The 12,365-nt window shown below is 34.7% G+C and overlaps 1 protein-coding gene across 2 annotated transcripts in view; it reads right to left on the bottom strand.

The window, feature by feature from the left end:
- frmd5a (FERM domain containing 5a) overlaps positions 1-12,365 on the bottom strand; it is a 117,368-nt gene that overhangs the window by 10,393 nt on the left and 94,610 nt on the right. For both annotated transcript variants that reach the window (XM_084123749.1, XM_084123748.1), the window contains exons 5-12: positions 11,332-11,429; positions 8,956-9,079; positions 6,346-6,433; positions 4,996-5,084; positions 3,794-3,857; positions 3,546-3,637; positions 1,231-1,305; positions 166-234 (exon numbers count right to left, since the gene is read on the bottom strand). In XM_084123749.1, coding sequence (XP_083979875.1) covers positions 166-234; positions 1,231-1,305; positions 3,546-3,637; positions 3,794-3,857; positions 4,996-5,084; positions 6,346-6,433; positions 8,956-9,079; positions 11,332-11,429 — 699 coding nt within the window. The remainder of the gene's footprint in view (positions 1-165; positions 235-1,230; positions 1,306-3,545; positions 3,638-3,793; positions 3,858-4,995; positions 5,085-6,345; positions 6,434-8,955; positions 9,080-11,331; positions 11,430-12,365) is intronic.

Consider the following 12,365-nt stretch of genomic DNA (forward strand, 5'->3'; position numbering starts at 1 on the left):
TACACATACAGTACTGCATCAACACCCCATTTATCATATTACAGTATGTCCTACAACTACAGACATCAGTCAGTCTTACTGGGCATGCATGCACACATGTGACGCCATCAGAAGAACATGACCCAGTGTTAGCAATTATACGGTTATCACCGCACTCATGCATACCTATGTATTTCTGGAGGTTCCCGTTTAATTTTTGCACTCTGCTCCATTACCTCTTTGGCTACTCTTCCACTGAAATCAAACAAAAACGAATTACAAAAACGTGTCCAGTTTTATCCCTGCTAGTGTAAAATATATTTGTTCCAAAAAAAAATAAAAAAATTAATCATCTTAAATACCCATATATATTCACACTGTAACAAAAATGATATCACCTTCAATATCTGAAATATAGTTCTCTTTGTATTCACATTGTATTATATTATATTGCCACAATAATATTATAAAAAATAACACAAAAATTATATAATATAATATCTTCAATGTAAGATGCACAAACATGCTAAAATATTCCCTGACTGGAAATATGTTGCAGGACACTCACCACAGTAGCTGGCAGATGAGCAAAACTACCTGCCACTGTGCAAAAAGCACCTGCATTTACAGTTGTTGGTGGGTGTTAATTTCACACCCTGTTTTGAGACTGTTTCAGCTTCATCTATCAAAATCAACCAAAAGAAAACAGCTCAACCATTGAGGATAAAACAGCAACGCTTTCAAACAGCTGGCATTTTGGTGGGAATTGTGTGAAAATCCCTGTGACTGAGGGACCACTGCTACTCGAGTCCATGAAGCTCAGGAATTAGATTAACCTTATTGAGTCCCCTCTCTTAACTCAATCTCTGCCTCAGTCTGTGACTGAACTACTTCCCTTTAACCAAAAACTCCCAACGGAGTCGTTGCCTTAAAATCCTGCCTGTCTCCTTACATAGGAGTGAGAAAATAACCGTTATCAATTTCCTAATTAGGCGTTTGAGTCTGAGAGCCCACTATAATAATGGATCGTGCTGTTTGTTTAATTGCCCCGATGGCTCCATTCATCTGTTACAATTGCTGGTAATAAGTAAACACTTGTGTCTAAGAGGTGGCCTGTGTGAACAGCACCATCCGCAGCAGGTCGTGGTGCATTGGCTCCGAAGCTGTCACCTCTATGTGACCGGGACGAGGACAGCGGGACCCCTGAGGCTGTGGTGGTCCACCGGCAGTGACCTATCCATCCACACTTACCTGAAGCGGAAACGACTCCCCTTGAAGAACAGGTTACTGCTGGACACCGTACGAACCTGGCTCGACTTCTCCAACCTGAGGACGGACCGAGAGAAATCATTCAACTCCGAACGTTCTCTGAACACATTTAGACATTTGACTCACTATTTCTAAGCTACATATTCTGAATTAAGGAGAATTTCTCTTTTAACTCTTTTACACAAAAATATCACACTGCTGTAATCAGATATGTTCTGTTTACCTATATTTTATAAATCTATATTTACCGTGGTGGATGAAGTACAAACAAGTGCCTGAGAACCCTAATAAAAGATTACTCCAGTAAAAGTATAAGTACTTCTTTTCAATTTTACTTGAGTAAAAGGTTTTTTAATGTTCCCAAGTGTTAAAAGTATTGGACTGATCTAACATATTCATTGAAAAGAAACAGCCTGATCACAAATCAGACATCACTATGGAATCTTGTGAAGATCAAATTAAAATACTTTAAAACAAGTAAAGATATCGTTAGCCTCATAGCATAATTGCCTAAGTCTTTTTTTTTTTTAAATATGACTTAGGCAATTATGCTATGAGGCTAACGATATTTGAAAATTTACTTAAAGGGATAGTACATCCAAAAAATGAAAATTCTGTCATTATTTACTCGCCCTCATGTTGGTCCAAATCTGTATGAGTTTCTTTCTTCTGCTGAACACAAAAGAAGATATTATGAAGAATGTCAGTAATCAAACAGTTGATGGTAGCCATTGACTTCCATAGTATTTTTCCATACAGTGGATGTCAATGGGGCAACCATCAACTGTTTGGTTACCCATATTCTTCAAAACAGAAAGAAATTCATACAGGTTTGGAACAACTTGATGGTGAGTAAATGATGACAGAATTTCATGTTTGGGTGAAATATCTAAGTTACTAAGTAAAAACACTTTGTTTCTGTCCACCATATGATGGCATAAACTGTAACCTGATGCAGTAGAAATCTGTGAAAACTTATTTTTCTAGACCTGTTATACTGTGTTAGATTATTATTTGCTATATTAGTTATATATGAATGAAATGATTAAACTTGCCACATTAAATTAACATAAAATTGAATTGATCTGAGGACACAAGTATGTGTGTATTAATTATGACTTCAAATACGACTCATCCAATAAAAATCTGAATTTTCTTTCCCATATTAATTGTACAGTCTTTTGTTTTTATCTCAAAAGTTGCATAAAAAACAGCTTTACATTTCTCATGTGTTATGAACAATCTTACTTCTTAGGTTGCATTCATCAACTTCCAAATTTAAAAAAAAATTACTTAAATGGGATTCATTTTCAATTGTATTTCATTAATTCAATTCAGCTGTATTTAAGAAAGTAAAGGTATTTTTGTTAATTATTTAAATAAGTATTTATTAAGTAAATACTAATGATTTTAATTAAGTATATAATAAAAAAGATAGATTTTGTCATACTACATCTATCTAACCCTCAATGACTGAAACTGAAAGTATTCTGACTCAGTCAGTCTCTGGTGAACATTCGATTCAGGCTTTTCATCACCAGGTGTGGAATCTCCGTCCCCAAAGACAGCCTTTATGTGAATCATAAACCCACTCTTCAATTATCATCTGCCTTCACTTGCCACAAATTCCACTTCTCTAGGGGACTTGAACTACATCTCCACATTTCTCTTTCCCCCAGTGGAATGAATTCAGTCAGACTTGGAATACAATGCAGATTCAGTTTTGATAAGGCGCCGTGCCAATTCAGTGATTACACCATTCCCTTCACTTAAATTGAGCTTTCCCACACTTCATGAGTGCTGAAACAGACTCTTGTTCCAAAGATGTCACCTCAGTTAGCCAAAATCGTTCATCATAAAACCAGCGGTGGCTCAGCAGTTTTGTGAGTCTGTGCTCATCCGTAACACTGCGGTCTTCCTTGAGCTGCTTTAAACACTTCCCATGGCGTGGGCAAGGACGCGTACAGCCAACCGTGACTGAAATGTGCACGGACATCGCTCTGGAGGAGCTAGCAGAACGCATCTCTCATTGCTCAGGCAGTAAAGGTCATCCTCAGCACGCGGCTGGTCCATTAGTTGACCCGTGAGGTAAAAAAGCAGCTGTCGAGACCACACTTGCCTTGCATTATTAGTTATTAGTCAGCTTATTTACCAGGCTTAAATAAACTCTGGAAAGAGGAAATGATAGGGTTGCAGAAAGGGACAAATTATTGTGCAGTCGCCCTTTCAGAAGCATCTCACCCGTCTAACCGAACCGATGTATGTGTCTCGATGAGAGGAGGAGTGCAAAAACTCACTTGTAGAAAGCTTGATTTTCAACACCGCATTTCCAGAGGTGTTTGCAGGCTTCTGGAGTCGGAGCAAAGTACGTCAAGATGATCTTTTTGTCCTGTGCATAACGATAAGTCATTAAAGGTGCACTGATCCAGCACTGGCGTTGAAAGGAATTATTAAAGTTTCACAGATTGTGCCATTATCATAAGAAAATTTGGTGTATTGTAATTATCTTCGACTTCACCAATGTTTGCATAATTAATGTTCTCACCTCCTTCTGATTTGCATATATATGGAATGTCTTTCCCTCAAACTTCAGTTTGGTCACCTCATGCCTGTACAGGAGGAAGAATACAAGAATAAAGGTATTACAATATATGTAATATTTACATTTTATCAAATGTAAATATTATATGTATGTAGTTGTATATTTGTATATTGTGTAAACTATTAAATGTCTTATATATGTTTGTGAGTGTGTGTGAATATTATTGTCCATGTAGTCTGTCTATCTATCTATCTATCTATCTATCTATCTATCTACACATACATAAACTACATACAAAATGACATTATAGTAAAACATACATAAATATCAATGTGTAAATGTATATAATTAATTATCATAAATGTATATAATTAATTACATTTACATATATATATATGTACTGTATATATATATATCATACATTTTATCAAATGTAAATGCATGTTGTATTGTAATGTGTATATTTATATATATACATACACAAATACATACACAGTATATAATATATATAAATATATAAACTACATAGACAACAATGTTACAGTAAAAAAATACATAATTATCCTGTATTATTCATGAAGTCTCAATACAAAAGCATGAAATTACACAAATGAAATTAAGCTGACAACATGTTTCCAAATTGTATTATATGAGCTCATTTTAATTATTAAAATGAACAAGACACTATAAACTTCAATATTCTGTTCCTGCTGTATTTCTCACAGACAAACGAACACAGACAAATCAATTCTGCACTTTTTCTTTACTCTTGCTTTAATTGTGACATACAGTGTACATTCTCTACAGACTGAACCACATAAAACACTGAGACACAGGCCAGGCTGCACAATGGTTCAGTGTTTTATGATTTCTCTTCTCTTTGTATGGCCAGACCTCACAGACTTGTTGTGGCGGGATGACTTTAAACATGCCCTCTGCATGGAGATCTGCAGAAGGATAATTGGACACCTGTCTGCTCTAACGGTTCAGAAAGAGGCAGATGCTCGGGCCCTTTTGGCTGGGAACGTATAATACAATATAATAAAACCAGCTGTGACTTGTATACCCAGAGTCTGTCGCTAGACGAGAATGACTCATTATTTTCAGCTTCACGACGCATGTGTGTATGCATGTCTGTGTTTACTCAACCCCGAAGACGTCAATAGAAGTTCAGTAGGGAAAATAGGCAAGTATCAGTGACTCACCATTTGAGGAAATGGACTCTCTTGTTCCCTTGAAGCACGACAAAACCGAACGGAGTGAAGGCTAGGAAAGCTGGGTTCCCAGACACATCCTGTGATGAACAGCGACAGAGGAGAACCACGTCATCTTCCTTTCTTAACAAGCAGACATTGAGTAGGAAGACTCAATACAGGACCGTACAGCAAGTGATCATAACAACAGAGCCTTCATACTTGTATTGTCAGGCTAACTTTATGTAATGTTTAGCTGTAAAACGGAAGTTTTGGGTTTTTACTGTTGAGATTAAACCGACAGAAGATGTTTCTCAACAGGAGTCAATAAATTTAGTGAAACTGTGGAAAAAAACTCACTGAAAGAACCAAGCGTTATAGAGGACACGCTTTAGTACACTATTTTAATGGCCTTGTTTTTACATTCAATTTCTATACAGCTTTACAATATATATATATATATATATATATATATATATATATATACATACATATATATATATATATATATATACATACATATATATATATATATATATATATATACATACACATACATATATTTTATATACTGGATTTATACACAAATAATAAAACTACTGACTATAATACATTGACTATATTAAGTCTCTGGCTATAAGTATTCTTGTATTTATTTTATGCTAAAAAATATTAATATATATTACTGTTCAAATGTTTGGGATTTGTACGATTTTTTTATGTTTTTGAAAGAAGTCTCTTATGCTCACCAAGGCCGCATTTATTTGATCAAAAAAAGAGTAACAAAAGTAATATTGTGAAATAATACTACAATTTAAATAACCCTTTTTATTTATAAATATTTTCAAATGCAATTAAATCTTGTGATGCAAAGCTGATTTTTCAGCATCATTACTCCAGTCTTCTGTCACATGATCCTTCAGAAATCATTCTAATATGCTGATTTGCTGTTCAATAAACATTTCTTACATTTCTAACATCTCTTTTGTGACATTATAAATGTCTATAAACTTTTGATCATTTTAATGCATCTTTGCTAAAAAGGCGCTTGCAACGCCAAGGTCATGGGTTCAATTCCCAGGGAAAGTAAGAACTGATAAGAATGTAAATGTGTAGCTTGAAATGCAGTGTAAGTCGCTTTGGATAAAAGCGTCTGCCAAATGCGTAAATGTAAATGTAAATATGTATATGTATACAAATCACACTGACTGACTTATGGTTTCTAGAGACTTGTGGAATCTGAATGGGAATCTTTCTGTTTCATGAACATTCTATGATTATGAAAGGGTCCTTGGTTTGAAAAAGTTTGAGAAACTGCTGTACACAAATAGCTTCTGGATGCGTCAGATAGAGCCATCTAACCTTGCAGGGATGAGGATCCACGCCGTATGTTTCAAGCATTTGTGCTTTCTGCAGGAACTTCAGCTCAGCCGTCTCTGGAGTTTGACCTCTGCAAAACAACACATTAAAACACCATCTGTGTCATTCAGTGGTGCGACCGCACATCAGTCACAGATTACAACAACAACATAAAAAACCTTTATTCAAGTGTGCTATTAGTACACATATTTTAAACTAAAACTAAGACAGTATCCTTTCAGTCTACTTTTTATGTACTTCTCAGAAATATACTTAAGTATACTGACAGAAAAGTATATTTGGCCAAAACGTGTACTCAATCTTTTGATGGAGATATTACAAGTATAATTAAGTATTCTAAGTACACTTTGCTTGTAGCTGTGTTTACTCTTTTGATTGAGTAGCCTATTGAATACTTTTTTCACATAGTTTTACATTACATTGTTTGAAAATATTGATTAATAAAGAAAACAGATTCCTAGCACTTATTCTGAGTATGTGAATTTTTGTATAGTGCACTTGTAGTGTACATTGGAATTTACTTCAAATCTACTTAAAGTAGAGTTATTAACTTAAAGTTTCTGTATATTTCAAGTATAAAAATGTATATCTAATAGGAACATAGTATACTTGAGGTGTTAAAAAAATTATAAATAGTAAACTACATGTATAATGTTAAGTTCACTTACAAGTATACTTGCAATATAAAAACTACTATTCACTGAGAGTATACTTCAAAGTGTACTTTCATAAACTAAAAAAGTGCTACAAGTATTTGACTAGTAAACTATCCACATACCTCTATGTTCATTTGTGGTATAGTTGCAGTACAAATGAAATATGTAGTTGTAAACTAGTTGTGTACTCAAAGTTTACTACTGTTACACTTAAAGTATACTTTTGTACACAGAGAAGTAGAATTGAAATAGTACACTTAAAAGTATACTACTAATACACTGATATAACACAAGTATTCTACAAAGTGTACTTGAACTTTTCTTAAGTATACTTAATGAAATTAACTTAAAGAATACTTTAGTACTTTAAAGCATACTGGTGCCATACAGTAGGTATTGGATTGAATCCACATTATTATTGGTTTTTGTAAAAAGTGGAAAATCATTGCAATGTAAAAAACAAAAAACACCTGTCCAGAAACATAATGTTGATGTGAATGTAAATAAACGCATCTATTGTGACACTTTACACTTGAACGACATCGATAAGCAGCCACTAAATAGAAAGCAAAACCAAACCGACCAGACAGTTCAAGTATCATCTCTCCAGGAAACCTCTCACCGATTCATGTTTTATTCAGCACCAGCCATTCAACATTCAAGACCTTAATGCAACAAGACCGCCTGCCTTGTATTTCAATCCAAATCAGCGAAGAAAAGCGACCCTTAACGTCGTGAGAAAGCGATTGTTAACAGACATCAGGACTGACTTACGTACTGGATCATTCTGAAGATCTAAACAGACATATTCGCTCTACATTCCCAACATACTTTACACACATAATGAGACTGATGAAGTGTCTCTCGTCATAGAACAGTCACACCACCAGAGGGCAGCAGTAAGCATGCTCCTGTTTGGTGGATCATCTAGTTTGGTGGGGCGACAACTTCCAAAATATAGCAGTCAAACCGCCTTATGTTCATTTGCCGCCCATTTATGAATAGTCAACAGCTTCTAAACACACATTACAATTCATATTTTTTAAGTAAATTTCACACATGGAATTAAGTAAAATCTACTTAACTAAATTAATTAACAAAGAAAATAAGTAACTTAACTTGGCCGGTTGAAGTTGGAGATTACTTTTTAGAATACTCTGTTTTAAGTACATTTTACTCAAACAATATAACACTGAATTAAACCATGCTTTTAAAGTATATGCTTTACTTAGAACATCCATGTAAATAATACAGTAGATAGTGTCTAGACAACATATCTACATAATAGAAGTAATGTGATACCCACCCGATCAATACTTGGTACACAATACACAGTAACAGTAGCATTCCTTGAATCATTTTTGAGTATGAATGTGTCATTTTGAGTAGAAAATGAACTCCAGATGTCACAAAACAGCAAGTTATTAAACTTAACAACAAATGATTACAACAGTTTAAACACAGAACAGTGAAAAATGCAACCTTATTAATTATTCATAACCAGTATCAGAAAGTTGAGTAGGTTTTACTTAATTTTATAACATTGATATTTACACTTTAATTTCTACAAGCTTAAATTGAGTACTAATATAGAATTTACTTCTTTTTTTTTCTTGCCTGAATTAACTTATTCAGGTAGAAATTATACATGTTTATTCAGTAAGATTCAGTAAGGATGCATTAAATAGATCACAATTGGCAGTAAAGACATAAAAAATACTGTTGTCACCCAATGCCAATGTTATCAAATGGACACTTATTGTGAAGTGGTATTGATTCTGCATTACTAGGAAAAGCTGTTAGCAGTCACTGACCCCCATCAACCTCAGCAGTGAAGCTCAGAAACACACAGGAGAGAGAAGGGGATTCTGAAAAGTCTTTTCCATAATTCCTAAGCCATAGATAAAGAAAAAGCAGGGGAAAAGGTTGCACGTACATTAACTCTGTCTTGTGAATCTCTGCAATCCTTCTTTCCAGTTTCTCTGAGTGCTTGGGGAAGAACTGGAACTTGGAGCTGTAGCCCTCTGGATGCTTTCCCGGGTCGTAGTCTCCAATCTCAGCTGCAAAGTAGTCATAAAATCAATCTTTCATCATGCAACCATTCATAGTGTCATACCTCAGCAGTGGAGCGGACACTAAATCAATCTTTCATCGTGCAACCGTGCATTTTAGTTCACATATGGCCATGCTACCGTGTTTTTTTAATGAACATGCTCTGTGAGAGCAAGTGTTGGGAGCCATATGTTCTTTGCAAGGGTTTTGTGGATTAGCATATAGTAAGAGCATTTTTAATATGCTGTTTGCTTCTGCACTTGGTACCAGTGGCAAGCGCTGACGTCTTAAACCGGGTGCAACAGTAAATTTCCCTGTGGAGAAAATACTATGAAAATAGTTTCAGTTATGACTTTTTTATTATTTGATTTAGTATTGTATCAACCACAATGTGATTTTCAGTGATTGACAGCACATTTTTCCTTGCACATAAAATCCCCCATATGCCAGCTAACCAATGAGAATGTGGAACAATAATGACGATGCATAGCAACAGAGCGTAACTGGGAATCTGTTTACCCAAAACCCTCCATAAGAAAATTACAGTAGTTAGGCAAATGAATAAATGACGGACAGTTACATACGTATTACCAACATTTTATTATGTAAGCTCTATGTTGCACCTCAAATAACAAGGGATGATATAGTAGTGTTAATATTAATTAGCGAGTCCACAAACTCATTCTCTCAAATGGCTTTGGTGTGCAGAGCATTCTCAGCTTATATGGGCCGCACGGCCCCGACTGGTACCCACAAGCCTCTCTGAGTCCTGACCATTGGGAACAGTGATGGAAAAGTGCATCTTTAATTCAACAGAGTCGTCTAAAACATGGCCCTGATCAACCTGTCAAAGAACATTACTGTGCATCCCGACCTCTAAGCTGCTATTTTCCCTTCTCATGTGACTAAACCTCAAACATCTCTGTAGGCTACTGAACAAATGCCCAAATTCAACTGAGAGAGAACAGATTAAAATAATTGATTCTGGTATTGAAAACAATGTTGGAAATTCATGGGGAAAAATATTTTTTGAAATATTCAGTATTTTATATTAGAAATTAGTGATGCACAGATACTACATTTTTCTGCCGATACCAATAGCCAATTATTCTGAATGATATCTGCCGATACTGATAGTTTGACTTTCTTATAAGGAAAAAAAATCTCTCCCATCTAATGCTGTAAAATAGAGAACCCTCTCATTTGGTACATTAAGGTTAAAAGTAACAAAAGAGCTCAAACTATTATATTCAACTGCAATATATTTTCAGATATAATAATTACACTTCAATAAAAACTGTATAATGTCGCTATTTTTTTAACTGTGAATGCGTCATTGTCGCATTAACTTGACAGCCCTAAATTCACCACAATAGTCAATTTCTTCACACACAGTATAAGTTTCACCAGTTTGAATGTCTTTTGATTGCATACAATTGCATTTATCAGCTGATACCGATCATTCATTGGCTGATACAGAACATTTACTGAAAAAAAAAAAGTTGCTGCCTTAAATTTTTAAGTACAATCAACTTGGATGTTTAAGTCATTTCAACTTAAATGACTTAAATTAAATGACTTAAAATTGCTTAACTCATTTTGATGAGTTTAAGCAATGTAAAAACATTTGTCATAACTTATTAATCATATAATTTTTTTACAGTGTTGGTACATCCCTATTAGAAACAAATATATGTTTGATTGTGTAATAATTAAAAATAAATTAGGTTGAATTCAGGTTGATTGGGACACTTTTTCCCAATATCCCAATGAACCTGAATTCATAAAAGTACATTATATACACTACCGTTGTAAAGTTTGGGATTGGTATGAGTTTTTAAACATTTTTAAAGAAGTATCTTATGGTCTTTAAAGTTGCATTTATTTGATCACAAATAGAGTAAAAACAGTTAAAATTGTGAAAATTACATTATTATATATTAGTCCTGTGAAGGCAAAGCTGAATTTTCAACATCATTTCAGTGTCACATTCTAATATGCTGATTTTCTGCTCAAGAAACATTTATTATGATCAATGTTCAATGACTCTGATGAATAGAAAGTTCAAAATAACACTTATTTGAAACAGAAATTGTAACAACGTAAAAATCTTTACTGTCACTTTTGATCAATTTAATCCATCTTTGCTGAATATTAGTATTATGTAAAAAAAAATAAACCGACCCCAAACTTTAGAATGGCATCACACAGCTTCTGTCTTAAGTATTAAGCTCTAGGGTTACATTTCCTTCTACTTTACCTTGTAAGATGTAAGCTGCCAATAAGGCTGCGTCAGACGTTTTGCAGAGGAGACGGCCGTGGTACAGATCTCTCTTGATCTGCAGGAAGACGAGATACCTGCAACCAGGACACGGAGAGAGCACATGAAGACAAACGGTGAGAGAGAACACCTCATTTATTCCATTACCCTGAACACATGCGTTTGATTATGTAAATGATTAATCAAAGGTTCAGTCTTACACCATTTATCTGTAATGAGGGCTGATAATGAAGGACGCAGAGGTGCAAAGTGAAACATTTCACAGTAGGAGACAAAGAAAACAGTATGTGTATTTAACACTCTCTCAAAACATGCTTAATATTTCTCTTTGAGTTGGTTTCCAGAGCAGGGAATGAATTGAGAACATGATTGTTGTTTTGGGAAGAGATCTCCTAAAGCAAACCGATGTGTCAAAAGCATTTGAGTTGGGGAAAAGAGAGACACAGACATCTGTCTCTCTGGCCTTAACATCTGTCTCAATTCGATATAATGTTACAAACACAGATGCTACTTTATATAATTATGCATTTGGAGCTCATAGACTGGATTTAATGGAATGGAAAGAGTAAATGCAAACTATATTCATATGATTGTTTAAGACAAGAGCTAAACACTTTAGATTAGCGAACACATATTCATTCACTCTTAACTACAGTAGTTGCTTATTAGCATGCATATTAATTCCTTATTCTGTATGACCATATTCTTCTACATACCTAAACTTAACCACTACAACAACTACCTTATTTAATATCAAAAAGCCATAATTATGAGTTTATTGAGAGAAAACTCCTAATAGTGAATATGTGTTTCGTAATCTAAAGTGTTAACGAGCTTCCTGTGAGGTTTAAAGCACCAATGTCACATTTTCTATTCATAAATCAATCCAGTCCCGATGTGGTACTTGGCTCTTCTCACCTTCAGTGCAACATGTGTCCCGTGAGTAAAGAGCGACATGCTTGTCTTTAACTTCTCAAAGTAGGCCAGCCCAGCTAGAGCTAATAGCTTTTCGC

Source organism: Abramis brama (genome assembly GCF_963993115.1).
Source record: "Abramis brama genome assembly, chromosome: 9".
Classification (NCBI taxonomy): Eukaryota; Metazoa; Chordata; class Actinopteri; order Cypriniformes; family Leuciscidae; genus Abramis; species Abramis brama.